This window comes from Manis javanica, chromosome 2 (assembly GCF_040802235.1).
Source record: "Manis javanica isolate MJ-LG chromosome 2, MJ_LKY, whole genome shotgun sequence".
NCBI lineage: Eukaryota > Metazoa > Chordata > Mammalia > Pholidota > Manidae > Manis > Manis javanica.
In genome coordinates, this window is record NC_133157.1 from 112,602,413 (window position 1) to 112,622,045 (window position 19,633).

Here is a 19,633-nt window from a genome sequence, read left to right on the forward strand (position 1 = left end):
ATCAGATCCTATCAGCAAAGGGTTAAGGGCTCAGTCCTACCAGACTTATCCCCCCACCTCCTGCCACACATCCACTTCAGATGCCAATCATGAGTCTATGTTATCTCTGTTTTTGACCAACTGGCTATGAGCTGGAGGTTCCCAAGATACCTCCTTATGCTCCATTAATTTTCTAGAGTGGCTCACAGAACTCAGAAAACATGTTAGGTACTGGACTACTGGTTTATTAAGAAAGGGTATTACTGAGGAATAGCCAGGTGGAAGAGATTTGCAAGGCCAGGTATGTGGGAAGAGGAAGAACTTCCAATGCATCTCTGGGCATGATACTCTCTTCGTACCACCATGTGTTCAGGAACCTGCAATGCCCCAAACTACTGGGTTTTTATGGGAGAGTCTTTGTGCAGGAATGATTGATTATTAACCCCATTTCCGGCCCCTCCCTGCTCTCCGGAGAACAGGAGTGGGGCTGAAAGTCCCAAACTTCTAACCATGGCTTGGTCTTTCTGGTAGTGACTAGCCCTCACCCAGGACCCCCCACCAAGAGTCACACCCATTAGAACAAGAGACATTGCCATCACCCAGGAAATTCCAAACGACTCAGAGAACCTGTGTCAGGAGTCGGGGTCAAAGACCAAATACTAAAACAAAAAATGCTCCCAGTGCTCTTATCACTTAGGAAATTTCAAGGGTTTTAGGAGCCCTGTACCAGGAACTGAGGGCAGAGACCAAAACATATTTTTGGTTTTCTATTATTTCACGCCTTTGGAATCAAATATTGACCATACACAATTATAATGTTTGATGAGAACAAGGGAAACTTTTTAACTTACTCCTTTAATGTGTTCGAAGGTGACATTTTTCATCTGGACAGGATCTACTGCAGAATCAAGCCCTATCGTTGTCTGGAAATGGACTAATTGGAAGAAAAGAAATGCTTACAAATTTGACAGATTCATAAAATTCCAACCACTTTATTTTTCAGATGCAAGAAAGCCCCCCAAAAAGGAAATACCTAAGTTCACATACATTAAATCAGAGTGAGGAGTAGAAACTAGGGCTTCTGCGCTTCTGGACCATGTTCAAGGAATAAATGATTCACATTAAAAAGACATCTTTGTACTTTCCAATTAAAACTAAGAATTATTTGCTGCTTCTCCTTATAATATCTAGTAATAGAAATTCAAGCCAATGGTTCTCAATTTCCATTGTGCATAAAAATCACTATAGCAGTATGTCTATACAGGTTCCCAGGTCATGGCCCTGGAAATCTTCTCTTTTGTAGATTTAGGGAAGGTCCCAGAAGAGACTGCAGTTTTATCAATCACCCTGAATTATCCTGACACAATTGGTTAGAGATCTACACTATGAAATACGTTACTTAAACCTAGCATAAAAACTGGCACTGGCATTTAAAAAAAGGGGGGGGGTTGAACCTTAACAGACTGTTTCACTTATCATGTAGCCTTCTTCCTCTAACAACTGTTTTTAGTTGCCCTCAAATGACATCAGTAATAACATCATTAAGAATAAGAAAGATAGTAAGAGTTTGGTAGGGTAGTACAATATTTGAGATAAAGCATTTACAAAGCTTTCTTACACCTCTGCCCAACATGTAAACTTCCATACTAGACAGACGTAAATGAGTAAACTGAGCAATGGCTAATTAACTCAGAAACAACCAAAAATAGTATCTTTAGGATGGATTGGAATTTTAGAAGCAAAAAAATTAGCAGGCAAAAATACAGGGTTAATAAGAAACCTTTAACATATCAAGAACATATAAGTCAGGACAGAAAATTTCATTCAGCAATTCTAGAGCAGACATTAATAGTTTTAGCCCACTAAATTACTTTTAAAGTACCTATATAGATGGACTTAATAAATAATGCAAGTTAGTTTACAGGAGACTCACCCAGACCTAATAAAAAATTAAGAATAATTACACAGAGGCAATGCATTTCCTATTTTGATTGTTTTACCTAATGCAAGACAGTAGTTAAAGGAACAAAGAATCATCAGAATAACCTACGAAAGGTTATTCGTAGACATTAAAACCTCATCTCCAGTTTGATGCCACATTAAAATATATATATGGGACAACAGGCAAATTCTCGGATGAAATCCTGAGGCAGGTCAACCATTGTTCTTAATTGTACATCAGCTTTTTCTCTCAAGGTAATCTGTCATAAAGAGAGTAGAGAACAAGGTGTCACAACTGAGTAGTAGTAGAAAATGCAATCAGAACCACTTAAACTTGACAATATTACTTCTTAGACTGGAAAACAGATAATAGACTCATTTAGTAACTTAATTTTTAGTAACTTTAATTTATTAGTGTCTTGGAAATGGATAACTATTTCCCTTGGTATTGCTGTTTGAAATTTTTCTACATGTTTTTAATTTAATAATTAGGTATCACTTCCTAAAACTCTGGGAAACTAACCACTACTAGAAATTAATCTAACATTTTCACTCTAACATTATCCTTGCAATTCTTTTTGTTATCATTAATCTACAATTACATAAGGAACATTATGTTTAGTAGACTCCCCCCCATCACCAAGCCCTTCCCCCACAAACCCCATTACAGTCTCTGTCCATCAGCATAGTAAGATGCTGTAGAATCACTACTTGTCTTCTATGCTTGCAATTTTAAGAAATATTATTTTTGAGACAAACTAGTAAAACTTAAAGTTGTACAGTATTTGAAGGAGCTTTTCTTGCAAGCCATAAAGCAATGTATAATGTATAATAAGCCTTCTGAAAATGCAGATGGTACACAATCGTAAGATTAAAACGTTTCTTCTTCAATGCAAGAAACAATTGCAAAGTGACCCAATCAGAGAATTCTTTATTCAGAAATGAAAAGCCTAGACCCTAGAGCCAGAAACATCAGTGTTCCTTTCTCTAAGTCTTAGGTAGAGTAACTATAAAAATGAAACAGGTTTTTAGAAGATTTTAAAAATTAGGCAAATAAAAACACTTACCAGATAAAAATGGGTTTTTAAAGAATCCATAAATGCCAAAGAGCAGCAGGACAAAGAGGATCAGACGAGTTCTTCTGAGAGAATCTGGAAAAGAAAAAGCTAAGTCAAAAGACATCCATGAGAAACAACAGCTCAGTGAAACGCAAATATTAGCGTCCTCATATGAGGTGCTCATGTATCTCATCACATCCTATGCTGTAACCTGGAGTTCTTCTGCCTTACACCCATGATTTCCTTTCAGCACTGTTACCAAAAACCTCATGAAGCCACACGTGCTTCTGTCCTTAGCTGTGATTTCTCAGTTGAGAAAGCCAAAAGGGGTCAGCAGGTATTTCCACTTCCACACCACTAAAGTTATAAATGGGATACATGATTGGTAACTTTTATATAAGGAATGAAATGAAAAGCTGGGTAACTGTTCTCCAAGTCAGTTAAAGGTGGACTCTGACTTCCTTTCAGATGTTCATTCCAAATATGGGGGGGGCAAATCAACTTATCATTGTTTTTTTTGCGTTAGCGCCTGAGCTTTCAGGTAACCCTCTGCAAAACCAGTTTTAAACGCATCTTGGTGAGCTTCAGGTATGTTCTTGGTTTTCATGAGTTTGCCCAACTCTCAACATCTGTTCCTCTGTCCCACAAAAGAAACCCCTAAGAACACAAACAACATCAGTATTGGCAGCTTATATAGGTAATGCTCCACCAAAGTATAATGACCACTCACAAAAAAATTCAAATTCTATCATTTTTAATTTTTATTGTCAGTGTGAAGGATTAGACTAAGACTCACAATAAATTACTTAATCCATAGCTAGGAATCTAACACCAGTCCCTATACTTGCACAAATCAACTGATATAAAGAAATTCTCTGTAAGAACTCTATGTATACTAAACACTACACTAAAACTGTTAATAGGCCACAGATTGACTTTGGATTCTAATGGCATGATGTTCACACTCCTTTATCTTTACTGCGAGGAACAACTCATTAATTTGTAACTGTTTACTGACAGGACACCCTTCATGTACTTTGCCTGAAGCTGTAACCAAAGATCTGAATGATTTACGTTTAATGGGGAGAAATACAGAAATACCTAAGTTTTTGAAATCACTCTAATATGGGAAGCAGTAGGTAAGGTAGTAAAAGAAGTGAAATACTACCTACATCAGTCAGGAAAGGCCTTACAGAGGATAGGGTATCTATATCCCAGGGAATTACACAGCAGGAATAACTTGACAGCCATGAAACAACAGCCTTTGGTGCCCAAGAACCACAAGCCGTCTTGTACAACAGGCCTTTAAAATGCCAAGAGAGGAGGAAGGCAGGGGTACTGAGTGGGTGGCACACTGAAATATGCTAACAGAAAAATGGCATGCAGAGGCCAATGAAATGGCCCTGTAGCACAGCAGGCGTCTGACAGGAAAGCAGAAATATACAAACATTACATGACTATGTTTTAGACAGACTGGTGAGTGGCTATATGGAAGCTGGAGTGAAGGTAGCAAAGCTAATGGCAAGGAGACTAAATGAGCCTTTTCTTTAGAGCAGTCAAGGCAAGAAATGGTATAGTCTGTCTACGCAATGGAGCTGGGGATGAAGAGAGAGATTTGAGAAATTTAAGAGGCTGGATCAATGGGACTTTAGTGATTAATGGATGTGGGATGTGAGGGAAAATGGACAAACTGAAGTTGATCATCAGATTTCTAGCCTGGGTGGATGCTATTTATTAACACAGAGAACAAAGCAAATGTACGTTAGGGAAAAAGCCAGAGGGAGATGTCTAGTCGAGCAGTAGAGGGACAAGTTTAGCACCTAGCAGAGTTGTAGGTATAATGATTACACAGGTTATTAATCCTTTATGGTAAGTGCAAAGATGGGAGATAATTAACTGGTCGACAAATCAGATATTGAAGGTTCTCATTTTAGTACTTGAGAATTATTACTTTTTGAACCAAAAAAGGTCTAATTACCTTCACAAATGATGGTGCTATATGCTGTGTTTCTGCTATTTTTTCAGAGGTGTACTGCAGACATCTTGTCCTTGATTTCAATGTTTTAAAACCCCGAGACTGTATGAAAACTGAATAAAATGGTACCACATTTATTTTTCACTGTAAATTTTTCTAAGAAAAGAAAAATGCCTATGCTTTGAAACTCTGACACCATACTTGGACATTTCGGCTCATAATCTGATTTGTTAACACAAGTCTTTGCCAGACACTTCAACACACTTGTAATTACAGTCATTCAAATAATAGACTGAATCTATAAATTAACTTTACATTTTCTTGGCAATTTTAAAATAGTAAAAAAGAAAAACCACTATTCATAAGTATCAAGTACAAGTCACAGTCTCATTCCCCAAGCCCCAATCCTTGTACCCAGAATAACCACTGTAAATAATTTCATGACTACATTTCTATGTATTGATAGACATGCTCTTTCTATAAAAATAATATGTAACCTTTTGTGATTGTCCTCTTTCCCTTAACAATGTATCATGGACAGTTTTCAGAAAAGGTCAGATGGAAATGAACTGTTTTTCTCTTTTTTGTTGCTAAAAATAATGCTGCAGTTAAAAGTCTTGTCTATACTGTCTGCCAGCACATTCAGACTAAAAATGAAATTGTGAGCTTTGAACTGTTTTGACACTACGAAATTGCCCTCTAGAAGGCTGTTATCCATTTACATGCCTACCAGTGACTATGAATGTCCTTTTCTCCACACCCTTTTCAATATAAATCTTCTTCATACAAATCTGATGGGCAAAAAGCAGTGTCTTGTTTTAAATTATATTTCAGATTAAAAGTGAGGGAAATTTCTGAAAAACTTATTTTTTGACTAAGCACTTGTGACCTTTCACATTTTCATTTTCACTTATAGAAGAATCTGAGTGTTATATATCTAACCTTTCATCATGTATACTTGAACCATTTACTATCTATCTTGTGATATATTAATTTGCATAGTTAATGCAGCTGTACCTTTTTATCTTCAATGTTTTCTATATTGTTTTGATTAGGGTCTCATTCCCAAACTAAGACTTTAAAGGTAGTCTATTGACTCCATTAATACTTACAACTTTTTCTTTACAGACTTCACCTATTTGGAACTTACTTATGATGTAAGAAAATAATCTGATTCCCTTTTTTTAAATACCAAACTTCTTGATTTTCTTAACAAGTGTTCAGGGTTTTGACTGGGACTGCAATGAATTCATTAATTTGCCTGCAAATTGACACTGCAACACTACTAAGCCCTTCCAAAGAGGACTGTAGTATCCTCTTATTTAGTCTACTCAGCTCCTTTTCTTTCTTTCAGGGAAGTTCCATACAAATACACACATGCATATGTGTGTGTATATATATATATATATTACATTGCATACTTCTTGTCAGGATAAAAGATTTAACGGGTTTTGAAAACTGTAATTAAAAGCTATTGGTAGAATATAAGAAAGCTACTGATTTTTATGCATTTATTTTATGATACCAAAGTAGCCTTTCAGTTGAATTTTCTAGTTACAACAATCATTATCACCAAATCACAATTTTGTAGCCTCCTTTAACTCCCCTTTTCCTTTTTAATCATATCACTCAGAACCTCCCTATTACCACTGAACAAAAACAGGGTACTAGATTATTGTATAATCTAGTATCTCACACTTAATGACAGCCTGATAGATACCCTTAAGAAATTAAAGCTTCCCTCTTCTCTAGCTTTCTAAGAGTTTTTAGGAAGCATAACAAACAATATATGTTGTATGCTTTTTTATCATACACTGAAATAATACTGCTTTTCTTCTCTAATCAAGTAATATAAATTAATATACTTCCTAAGGTTAAATCACTCTTGTATCCTTAATCATTTAGCACATTTCTAATACTTGGTTTTACAGATATTATTTAGGATTTTTGTATTTATATTAAGTGAAATTGATCTATTGTATTCTACTTTTTGCTTATGTTTCAATATCAGTAACTTCACAGAATAAACAGGGAAGCCTATTCTATCTTTTTCTTTATTAAAAGTTTCAAATAACAGGAAACTTCTGATCCTGGGAAACACAGTGTAGCCATAAAACCATCTGAGTTCAGTGCCTTTGGGACAAAGGGATTATGTTTGAAAAGTATTATTTTGTTTATTGTTTTTTAATCAGATTGTTAGTTTGCTCTATTGTTTTTTTTTCAAATTAAACTTCTTGGTTTAATTAAGCAAAACTGTTTCTTGCTATAGTATTCATTTAATTTGTTTTATCCACATTAACATCTCCTATTCTTTAAAAAAAATTCTCAAAACGAATGTTTCATTTATTTCCCATCTTTCTGATTTCCTAGTAAATTATACTATGGTTTTGACATCAGTTTATCCTGAATCCAAAGATTTTGATATGCAGGTTTTCACTGTAGTTTACTACTAACTAACTGAAATTTCAGTTTGGATTTCCCTTCAGCCACAAGACACTTAGAAATTTCTATATAGTCAGGTTATTTTTTTAGCTATTCTGTTATTTGACTACAGTTTTACTACATGATAAGAGAACCTGACTTCTAGGTTTTAAAAAATCTTTTAAGATATTCTTCATACCCTAATACATGCTTTTTGTAAGTCTTCCATGAATATATAAAGATCCATCACTCTTCTTAAGTAATCATCTATCTACTGCATTAACTATTTCTTCAGTTGATCCCTGTCTCCTTGCCCAACTTAATGCCTCCATTTCCCATGCTTTTTCATACAAGTTTTCCTCAAATATGTGGAGATCACTGCTAATCAATGTGTATTCATAAAGAACAACAGTAATCATTACTAATTGTAGACAGTTTTTCTCAAAACTACCATGGTGGTAAATGTTTTTAGAATATAAACATGGATTTATGGTGAATGAGCAGGATACCATTTGTGTATGATTCAAGTCCAAGTGACCTGGTGTAGTGTCTTATTTCTCTCTCTGGTATCAATGCTCAAACCACGAGCCCTTAGAGACAGATTCCTCTCCCCACACACACACACACACACACCCCTGATTATAAAGGTGCTTTTTCTCACTGTAGCCTAAAAGTTAGGAGCCATAACTGTTCTGTGATTAGCCCACTTTTGACAATGTTTCAACTGTCTGTCTGGGATGACCTATCAACCATCACAAAGCCCACTAGTATTGATTCAGAACTTAGGGTTTTTTCCTAAGTTCTGCTGGAAATAGGACTACAGTGTACCCTTTCACGTCACTCTGCTCTAAGTCCCATGAAGGTAGATAATGAATGGGTTTTTTTTTTTCATTTATAACTACCACCTATCACTAGTGCCTGGCATTAAATAAGTATGAATGAAGGCATATTTGATTTTGCTACCAATGTGATGTCATCTACTTCTTAACTTATGGAAACTCCTCAAATTTCTGGTCCATAGATGAAACCTGCCTAATGTTGCTCTCACTTTTTTCAAATTTTTCTATTTTTTTCAGTTATTGCTGTAAGATTTTGAAAACGAGGGGAAATAAACAAATGTGCTTAATTGTTTTGAAGCAGGTTAGATAATAAGTTCCCCAAATCTTGATTTATGGAAGCACTTGTCATTCACATTCCAAATTTGGATATTTTATATTTTCCAGATTAAAAATTACATACAAATAAATTGATTCCAAATATTCTGTAAGTTCTATTGTGAGCTATAGATGAATGTTTCTGTCATTAATACCATTAAGAAAGACAAATCAGAAAATAGAAAATAAGTCTATTAATTTTTTCAAAATAAATACAGTTTAACATCTTTTTATGTTGACAGATAGTAACTACACTAGCAGGGGTGAGGATTTAACAATATGGGTAACTGTTGAACCACTGTGTTGTACATCTGAAACTAATATGATTGTGTATCAGTGATACTTCACTAAAAAATAAAATAAAATAAAGTAAATACACTTGTTGCTTCATACCTGACCAGTACTGAAGATCTGAACAAACACTTTTCAGAGTTCTTGAAGGCTGTCTGTACAAGCAAGAGGAACGTAAGGTACTAAATTTATCTAAGTAACCTGGAAGGAAATTGAAAAGAGTAAAATTTCTAATGTCCAAGCCACAAAAACCCCAAGGAAATAATTTCCCAAATATCAGAAAAAACCCCAAAAATATGAGTTTTGCCTTTTGTCCATAAATGACTATGTTTTCACTAAATACCCAAAGCACTGCTAATCTAACTATAGTCCTTTATCATTTTGCTGTCTCTCACTTGTTCATTATATTTTTTGTCTAATATACAAATACAGCTGCCAATGAAGTTAAACTCAAATCAAGAGGTAAAAGATATCTGTTCAGCTAAAGTTACTTTTATACACAGCATAAAGAGATAAAGAATAGCTGTTTCCTAGAGACAATTTCACAACCTCTAGGGAACAATGTGATGAAATACAGCACACCTGAGGTACTATTATCTCTCTTGAAGCTTCCATACTTATTGGTACAAATAAGGCTCCTGCCACAGCTGCACAGCATGAATACTTGGGTGATCCTGCCTAACTCCTACTCTTAAGTCAACAGGCCCCATCCTACTCTATATCCATGATCCTAGAGACGAAGTTGGGCAGTGACAATAGAACCTGGCTCTCATCTATCCCCGTACCCTAGTTAGAATCCAGGGATTTTTTCCAAGAACTTTACAGACCAGTCCATAAATGCTTCCTTAAACCTCTGCCCGCCTAAGCCAAGAAGACGGCTGGCAGTAAAAGGAATGACCTTAAGAGGAAATGTAGAACAAAACAGAATTAGACTCACAGACACTGAGAAGTGACTAGTGGTTACCAAGGGGGATGCGAGTAGGCAGGGGGAGGGAAGGAGGACCACTGAACCACTGTGATGTACATTTGATAAAATAAAATTTTTAAAAAGGAAATGTAAACATTAAGTCTAGCAAAGTCATAGTAATACTACTATAAAACAATAATACTAACAAAAACTTTACTCTCCCAAACACTATGGGCCACATACAGTACTTAGATTATTTCATTTGATCTTCCAAAATGAAATAAGGAGCTATCCCTCATACTTCATGAGAAAAACAGCAACTTAGAGAAGTAAATACCAAAGTCAGTGGTAAGACTCAGTTTGGGCCTGTCTCCTTACGCTTAACCACTAAGCCTCAGGGCTTCTCTCAGGAATGAGGTAGTACAGCATAAAAAATTACAAAACAGAAGCAGATTTTTAATCCAAGCCCCCAACCTCAAAAACTTCATTTTTCCTCACTCTTGAATTCACCTTTGAGTCTTTATATGAAATAAAGGCAAAAGAATGAAAAACTAATAAATGAATTAATTAAGTGCAGCCTCAAATCAAACCTTTGTCACAAAACTGTTCAAACCTGCTCTTTTGTTCCTGGGCTTCTATAACTTGAATGGATTTTTAAAATATCTTCTTCCATCAATACACAACAAGTATTTTGATAAGCCTCTAACATTCATTGTTCAAGTATCATCCAAAAAGAAATTCATGAAGTTGACAAGCCTTTCAACAAAGTGCCCACTTACTATACTACTAGATTGTTCCAAGACTCAATTAAAATACGGATAGTCCATTAAGAAAAGGACCATGACTGGTATGTATTCAATGTATTCTCAGAGACCTGGAATCTAATACATGTTTGTCACCTAAACTTAGAACAACACTCCATTATTCTAAATGTTAGGTCTAGTATACTTTTGTAGATACTCAAGTAGAAAGAGGACCCCAATAGAAACAGTGACTAGTGTTTGTGAAATTAAATTTCATTTGGTAAAATCTAAATAAAGCCTACAGTTTAGTTACAAGTATTGTACCAGTGTTAACTTCTTAGTTTTCACAAATGTCAAAACATGATTATATAGGTGATCAAAAGTTAGAGGAAGTCAGACATGAGGGTATATAGGAGCTCTGTGCTATCCTTGCAAATCTAAAATGATTCCAGTGAGAAAAATTGCCCCCTAAAAAGAAAGAAAACAACTCATGAAGTAGCCTGGCACAAAACAATTGTAAATGATAAATGGTATCTCTTAAGTCATGAATAGTACTAAAATGGCTTACTTTAATTGGAACATAAAATATATTAACTTACCATATTTATTTTCAAAGAAGGACTGCAGAGATATGAGATGTGTAAAGACATGAGATTTGCCTTTACAAAACCCAGGAAGTAGACCGCCTACCAGTTGATTAAAATGTCCAATTTTTAATTCAGATAATCCAAGGTCTCTTAAGTTTAGTACAGGCTGTAAAAGATTTAAGTCAACAAAGTAAACATTATCAAGACAGTTAACTTGAAGGGTTCCTATACATTGAAACAATTGAAACAATATGTATTTCTAAAGCCTAACAAATGTTATTGATTCCTCTTTTCTTCCTAATATTTAAAAAATAAGTTGGTACAAATATTTTTACAGTTTTAGTTTTACTGAGGTTTGACACAGGTTAAAAAAAAATCATCTTTCCAATGGTTGAACCAGTCCACAGAGCTTTAAAGCGTCCTCAAGGCCCTGATGCCCATAAACAAAAGCCCATTTGACAAAGAAAGGGTATTCTCTGTTACAATGGGACATTTCACTCCTCTGGCCTCACTACTGAAACTTCTTTAGACCGAGAGGTTCTATAGTTACCCGTAATTTAACTTCTAATAAGGACGAAATTGAACAAGGCAAAAAATGTGAGAAACCAGGCAATAAAATACACTCACATCAAAACAGTTCTAACGTCACTACAAATAGAATAAGGGTGAGTTATTTTCTTCTCTACAAGAGCTGTCAAGGAGACATTAAAGACAAGTAATAACTAAAAGCCCCCAAAAGCTAAAACTTCAAGTAAGGAGAACAAAATTAAACAACAAATAAAGTACCAACTTCTTATGATTGATGTGAAGTCAAATGCATGGATTATATAGCTCTGGATTGATATCCAGGGGTTTGTCACTTACTAGCTGTGTGACAAGTCATTCACACTCTTAGAATCCATTTCCTTATTAGTCAAATGACTATGAAATATGCCCTGCCTATTTCACAATGAGATCATGTGGCTCAACAGAAGAGATCATGCCTAACTTACGTACATACCCTAAAGTACAGTGAGGTAGTTAAAGGCATAAGGAAATAAAATATTTAAGAGTGCTTTTTAAACTACCAAAAACTGTACAAATGAAGCTCATTATTAAAGAAATGAAAATAGAAGAACTACAATATTGAAGAACTACCTCTCAAGTAAACTTTTACTAAAGGAAACCAAAAAGCCTATTTACAATTCTGACTTCAAAAGGGAAACAGATTCTGAAGTAAGACCGAAAATTATTCCCCTTCTTACTTATTGGGTGTCAGGTCCTAGGAACATTAAGGAGAAATAAGGTACATATAAACATGGTACTTATACAGAATGGTCAAGTGCCATTACAGAGACACTTTTTAGAAGTGGTGAGAGAACACAGAACACACAGCAACTAATTTCCTAAGTCAACTAAGGCCTCCCTAAGGTAACACCTGCTTTCCAGAATTATGAAGAAGGAAGCCTTGGGAAGGGGGCAAATAAAAAGTCATCAAAGGGCCTGGAATGGTTGAGATGTAGTAAAAAGTTTAGTGACTGAAGAAGGGACTAGAAAGATGGGCTATGGCCAGAGTGTGAAAAGCCATGTTTGAATTTAATTCTACAGCAAACATAATTTGTTTTGTTTCTTTTAAAGAAGAAAAGAGTAGATGGTGAACTGGATGAGAGAAGGATGACAGGACAAGGGGAAAAGGTGTGAGCCTGAACTAAGCCCTAACTAAGAAGGATGAAGTAACAAATCACAGACAACAGACATTTGAAGAAACCAGCAGAGCACAGGGATTGAGAGGGAGAAGGATTCTGGGCGGATGTGCCAGTTATCCATTTGTTGATAGCAATTTTTCCTCTTCATCCTTTTTGTTGGCTTCATCACATGGATCTGGACCCTTTAAATCTCTTTCCTCTGCTCAATGGTCAATGTGAAACTGAGTAGGGGGCACTGGAGAGATACTGGAGAAGCAAAGGGTTGTGGCTCCTGGTCCTGGGGAGCTCACCCAGCAGGCCCTATCTCAACACACACGGTCTCTCCAGGACCTGGTTCCTGCCTGCTTCTCCAAAGCATGGCTCCTACAGTGCCCAGTGGCCAGTGCAGGCACCCAGCAGCTTTTCCATTAAGACGCCATCTCCATGAACAGCTTTCCCTGGGACCCTAGAGGGTAGATTTTCATCAAGTTCAGCTGGTCCAGAGACTTATCTGCCATTCAGTGAACAAAGGTCATGCTTTCCCTACAAGGTCAGGACCTCAGCCTGGGGGTGGAGAACTCTTCCTGCAAAGCTCTCTCTCCGTCCTAGGAAGATGAGCTGCTTCTTAAACCTCTAGTCCTATATACTTTGGAGTTTTCTTTCCTTATTACTAGCCAATCCCTACTTATTCCAATCCCATATAAGAAAAAGAATTTTTAAAATACTAGACTGAAAATTATACTAACTTTTTGTAGGAAACTTCCACTATTCAAATGAGTATGTGGTACCTCTCTCCTGGATGGACTCAGTCTGATGAAGAGGTGCTAAAACCACTGTAGGATCTCAAACACTGGAACATGGGGAGTAGCTCAGTTTTGGACATCCTAATTTTGAGGTCCTTGATATCTCTCTAGAGGGATATTTTTATAAGCCACTAAATAAGTTACATTAAAGTTTTAGAGACTTTAGGGTTGGAGATATAGATGGAATTTCATCAACATGTACTACAGATGTTAAGTGAAGACATGAAAATGGGTAACATGCCCTAGGAGAAGGTGCACAATGACAATTAGATAAACATACAGCGCACCCAATATTTAAGGGGTCGGCGATAAAAAAAAATTCAGCAAAACAGAAAGAAAATTTTAAAAAGCATCAGTGTAACATCACTTCAGGGAAGTAGATATTTTGAAAATAATAGCTGCTCAGTAAGGTCAAATGCTGAGGAAAAGTTGAAAAGCAACTATCGTATAAATGAGCCTTATAAACAAAAGGTTCCTAGGTTGGGAATTCCCTATGTCCTAGGCAACATTGATTTTATAATCCCCTCAAGAGTGATAGTATAGTTGCATAGCTCATACATTTCATTTTCAGGTACTTATATCCTAATTGTTCAATTACACTAATGAATCAGCTCCTTTAAAGCAACAGAAGATAACCTCTTACTATTTTTCTGTCTCCCCTGAGACTTGCAATAAAAGTAGTTAACTGCTACTGTTGGAGCAACACAAAAGAATATGTAAATGATATCACACATGTTGTGACCTAGAAAGTAAATACCAAATAAATGTGCCATGTGAAATTTTTTTACAAATTAAATATTAAAGAATAAAACAAAGTAACTTCAATTATGTAAAAAAAGCCAAAATGAGACATCTTTCATTGTAAAAGAAATCAAACTGAAGACATCAAACAATTTGTTACAAATAACCTAACCAAAGAAACTGCAAACATTATTTGCCATGTGCTAATAAATCAAAAAGGCTTGCTCCCACACCCCTGATAAATACCATTACCTCACTGCTGGGAGCCTCATGGTCAGGAGCTACATCTCCATGCTGCTTTTGAGAAACTGATGCACCCACAGAAACAGAGGTGTTTTTTGGTGAATGGAAGGCATTGATGAGATGACTCAAGGGAACTGTAACCTAAAAGATAAAAGTTGAAATTAGGTGTGTTTTTTTTTAATAAAATGAAAAAATATATATTTCTATTGTCAGGATTTGGGATTTAATTTAAAGATACACTGTATATCAAAACCAAGTATTAAAGTTTATAAATAGGTATTCTGATTCGGAAGAAAACTGTTAATCTTTCAGGTTAGTGTTCTGGCCATGTGCATCAGAAGTATTAGAAATACATGCATTTTACTGTCCCAGTAGTCTTAATTTCTAGGAATTTAAAAAAATGATCTCATAAATGCTTGCATATGCATAGATCACAATCTTCATCAAAATACTTAAAACTAGTGGAAAGCTAGAAATCAGAGGAGTGGCTAAATAAATAACAAAATGAAGTATTTCAGACTTGTTTCTTAAAGTATGACAATAAAGAGAATTTTATGCTCATTGACTTTCCTACCGCACCATGCTGGTCACCATTATTTATACATGGATTTTTGCAATAGCCTCGTAACTACTCTCCCTGAATCTGCTGTATTAAAACCAAAGCCAGATGTCATCCTCCTTTGCTCAAAACCCTCCAATGGCTTTTCTTCTAATTTACAATAAAAGCCAAAGATCTATGACATAGAAAGCCTTTTATTACCTGTCCAAATTTACCCACTACCACGTTTCCCTCCATTCTCTCTGCTCTAGCCACACTGGCTTCCTTGCTGTTCCTGGAACACGTCTGGCAGACCTTCACCTCAAGGACTCTGCTTGCCTATTTATTCCCTCTTGTCCAGTTAATTACACAGCTTGCTCTCACACTGCCTCAATTCTTAACTCAGAAGTCATCTTTTTGCAAGCCTTTTCACTAGCCAACCTACTGCAAGTTTCAACAGCCCTCCCCTGCAAATATTCCTTATCCTCTCTGCTCTATTTTTTCTTCTTGACACTTTTACTATCTAACACATTTATATATTTACTTATTTATCTATACATTATTTATTATCTGTCTCAACCTGTTTTATGACACTAACCAACAATTGCTGGACTCCTGAATTCAATGCAATTCTGACACTAATCACCCAGTGTTAGTGCAGACTCCACAGGTAAGGGCTCCGTCCCACACGACTGCTCCCATTTCAGATGCCTGTCACAAGTCCCAGGCCACCCATACTTCTACCAGCTATAAATCAGGGATTCCCATAGCTCCTTCTGTAGGTTCCATAATTTGCCAGAACAGCTCACAGAACTAAGGAAAATACCTACATTTATCCGTATATTATGAAAGACAGAAATTAAGAGCCAGGTGAGGAGGTACACTGGGTGAGGTCAGGAAGGGTCATGTGTACCTCCCTCTTGCACAGAGAATCTTTGCCTCGAATCAACTTGTTCAAGAGTTTTTACAGAGCTCAGCCTCCAGGCCAGCCCTCCTCTCCCAGACGCTCGACCTTTTGGTGACCACCTGAAGCCCTGAGGCTATGCTTTCTAAGCACCCCACCCTGTATCACCTCATCTGGCATAAATTCAGGTGTGACCCAAAGAGTCTCTTTAACAATAACAAGACAGTCCCATCACACAGGAATTCCAAGGGTTTTAAGAGCTCAGCCAAGAACTGGGAACAAAGACTAAATATTTATTTTTTATTATACCGCACTCTTCCTCTAGGATGTAAATTCGATGTGTCAAATAAGTTTGTTTCTCCATTTCACTTTATATAATTATTTAATGTAAAATGTTCTACATCATATTCACATAATTTACATACATTCTGTTTCTCTACTTTATTCAACGCTATATCCCAGTGCAACAATGCACACCGTAGAGGCTACATACATTGGAATAGATGAATATATTAAATGGGTTCTTACTCTAGGCCACAGTTTTAATTACGTGTTTTGACTTACACTATTGCCATAAACATTAGCTACTATGATACTTCCTATTTAACTGATGAAGACAGCAAGAATTTAGATAGGTTCAGTGGCATGTTCAAAGTCACTCAGCAGGTAAATAAACACAGGAGCAAGAATTCCAGCCAGATAATCTGACTTCAGGCCCCAGTTAAAAACATTCATCCCATTGTTACTGATAAATAAGTAAATTCACAGTATGGTGTTAAATAAAAAAAAGTAGACTGTAAAACCATAATATCTTTTTGCAAAGTATGCACACACATATTTCTGCACAGACAAAGCATTTAAGAATTTTAAAATGGGATCTCTGAGTAATGAGATTATGAGTTACCTTTATTTTCTTAATTATATTTTTCTTTTCATCATTTTTGGTAATAAGCATATTATTTTTAGAGTCAGAAATAATTAGCTCTTATACAGTAATCAAGTTATTTTAAGACATTTTATATTTCTTTGAAAAGTTTTATTTTAAAGTTTTATTTTAATTAGCATATGTTAAGAGATGGTTTGATCACTTCTCAATGAACAAGTTCACCTTCAGTGCCTTTCCTAATTTTACAATTTAAAGTCAAGTGTACTCAACCAATTAAACAACCAAGCAAGACTTTTAAATGTGTTTACCATCTTACACACCTTAAAATGCATAAGGGTTGTGAAGTATAACCACAAAGAAAAACTAAAGGGAACAAAACACCAGCAGACTCACAGACTCAAAGAAAGGACTAGCAGTTACCAAAGGGGAGGGGCAGGGGAGGGAGAAGGGATTGAGAGGTATTATGATTAGTACACATGGTGTGGGGGGGATCATTGGGAAGACAGTCTGGCACAGAGAAGACAAGTAGTGATTCTGTGGCATCTTACTGCACTAATGGACAGTGACTGCAATGGGGTATAGGGGAGGGACTCAATAATACGGGTGAATGTAGTAGTAACCACATTGTTTTTCATGTGAAACCTTCATAAGCGTGCGTATCAGTAATTCCTTAATAAAAAAATTATATCACTCCATAATTAAAAGCATTCAATGGTTCCCAACACACTTAAAGTGTAATCCAAAGTTCCTTATTTACAACTCCCTGTGTAATCTGCGTCAAGGCCTCTCTCCAACCTTATTTCTGTCATTGAGCCATTTAATCACCCCGGCTGTAGCTGCACTGGCCTTATTTCTTTGTTCCCTTAATCTATTATTTCTTATTTCTTTGTTCCCTTGATCTGTTAAGCTCTTCCCTATCTCAAATATCCTTCCATCTACCTGGGATACCTGTTCACTTCCATTAACTGTTCATCTGCTACTACACATCTTTTACTTTATATCATCACTAAGATTCTATCCACGTTTGTTCTGTCCACCCGGCACATTGCTCATGTCCAATAAATAACTAATCACTTCATTTTTTAAATTATCCAGCCAGTATAAACAAAAAAACAAAAAACAGAACAAAAACCAAGGGAGTGAGAGTTACACAAAGGAACATAATTACATGAAAACCAAGAGAAAAAAATGTCATAAAATTTACTTTAAAACCTGAATGTTTAAAAAAAAAAACATTCATTGGTGAAACAACAGTTCTCAAAAAAAAAGCTATCAAAAAGTTACCATCAATAAATATTTTTAAGTGAACAAAGAATAAAACACTGTCACAAGTGAGTACTCCTGAAAAACGCTAATTACAAATTTTTGGATTCATTTTTCTCTGCTCTGTCTTTTGCTTTACAAAAAGATGGAAAGCAGGCCGATTCAAAATCTGAACTGCAAGCAGTCAATAAATTGGAAATATGTGTCATTTCTAGTATTTTTTAAAGCTCTCGTGAAAGATTGTTCAAGTAATTATAGCATGCTTGGGTTAAATCCCACTTAAAGGAAAAGAAAGGTTGTGAATACCAGACCTTCAAGACAGAAAGGGAACATTACTTGCTTCCTTTACATGTAGGGCAAAGATGTTTCCTCCACCCCAGAAGGTCTGGTACTGAACAGTGCCTGATGGATTCTCTAGCAAAAACTCCACAACCAACTCGATAGGCCAAGGTCTCCAGCACACGCATATCATGCCTCTGCTTCACCATCAGCCCTTTACTCTCTCGTCCCTGATCCCTTTTCAACCCCAAGACTCGCTTTGAGTTAACCACTTCCCTCCAACCATCCCTTAACGAGAAACTGCGTCCACAAGACGCAAACGGCAGGCAGCTGCGGGCTGCGGCGGAGAAAAAAAGGGAGCAGATGCCGGACTCACCTGGGGCTGCACCGTGCTCGAAAGGGAAAACATCTCCTCAGGGCACTCAGCGACCTCTCCGCGGGCCAGCGGGGAGGCGCTGAGCCGTTTTTTTTTCTCCTTTTTCTCCCTCCGCGACCCTCACTCTTCCTGGGAAGGGAAAATGGCCTCTCTTTCTACGGCTGCTACGATTTACAATCTGCCCCGGAAGGTAAGGCTGTAACGCAACAGTACTTCCGGGGCACGGGAGCGTCCCCCGCCGCCGTTTCCGCTGCCCCCGTGCCCCACTCCGCCCCGCCGCCGCTCGGGGCTTGCCCCAAGGTTCCACCTCAGGGAGCTGGTCTTTCGCTCTGGGCTGCTCGCGTTCGCTGCACCCCACCCCCGAAGTAGTGGACCTGCACATTGAATAATACAAGTGCTGGGTCCCCAAATCTCTCTGGCTGCAGTTTTCTTTTTCTTAAGAACTGTATCGGCCCTGTGCAATCTTTCTACAATTTCCTTAGCAAATCTTCCAGGGTATTCTGTTCCGACTGGGTCTTGAACCTGTGATACCCCTTTTGCTACAGTTTAGTGCACTTTACCTTCCCCACAATAAATCCAAAGCTCTTCCCGTCGGTCCTGTTTTTAGTTAGGCGACTTACATCCTGTTAAAATGCCAGCTTACAAGGCCAGCCACCCGCTTCATACAGTTTCTCCACATTCTGATTTCTACTCGTCATCGCTGTACTCAGACCCAACTCCTTTACATTTCGGGAGGAGGCGGGTAGGAGGTCCCGAAGTTTTAAAAAAGGTTGAGGGGCAACGAGGGCAGGGTCGCCCCAGCCTCGTTGGGAGCTCTGGTGAAACCCTTTAAGTCCCACGATTCAGATTCAGGTCCCCATTGGACCCTTTTGTTGTGCCT

General features: G+C 37.0%; 2 protein-coding genes across 7 annotated transcripts in view; one reads left to right on the plus strand and one right to left on the minus strand.

Annotated features, from left to right (window-relative positions):
* Positions 1-19,633, plus strand: part of LOC108387295 (serine/threonine-protein kinase greatwall) — an 84,609-nt gene that overhangs the window by 9,717 nt on the left and 55,259 nt on the right. The window lies entirely within an intron of this gene.
* LOC118968981 (ATP-dependent zinc metalloprotease YME1L1-like) lies at positions 956-19,617 on the minus strand. 6 transcript variants are annotated; one of them, XR_012127988.1, is made up of 7 exons: positions 18,754-19,612; positions 14,517-14,648; positions 11,069-11,222; positions 8,922-9,020; positions 4,957-5,066; positions 2,988-3,635; positions 956-2,180 (listed from the first exon to the last, which is right to left on the minus strand). XR_012127988.1 is itself a non-coding variant. In XM_073229130.1 (6 exons), the coding sequence occupies exons 1-6, from the start codon at positions 18,784-18,786 to the stop codon at positions 2,158-2,160; spliced, it is 525 nt and encodes a 174-aa protein (XP_073085231.1). In that variant the 5' UTR covers positions 18,787-18,943; the 3' UTR covers positions 956-2,157. The 6 variants fall into 6 exon arrangements, 2 of the variants coding, with proteins under 2 accessions (XP_073085231.1, XP_073085232.1); XR_012127989.1 differs by having other exon boundaries at positions 2,988-3,071; positions 18,754-18,940; XR_012127990.1 differs by lacking the exon at positions 8,922-9,020 and having other exon boundaries at positions 18,754-19,617.

Coding starts and splice junctions, on each gene's coding strand:
- LOC118968981 (XM_073229130.1), bottom strand. CDS start 18,786: ATGTTTTCCCTTTCGAGCACGGTGCAGCCCCAG. Junction 14,649..18,753: donor CGAGCACGGTGCAGCCCCAG/GTGAGTCCGGCA, acceptor TTTATCTTTTAG/GTTACAGTTCCCTTGAGTCA. Junction 3,072..8,921: donor AGATCTTCAGTACTGGTCAG/GTATGAAGCAAC, acceptor TTTCTTTTCCAG/ATTCTCTCAGAAGAACTCGT.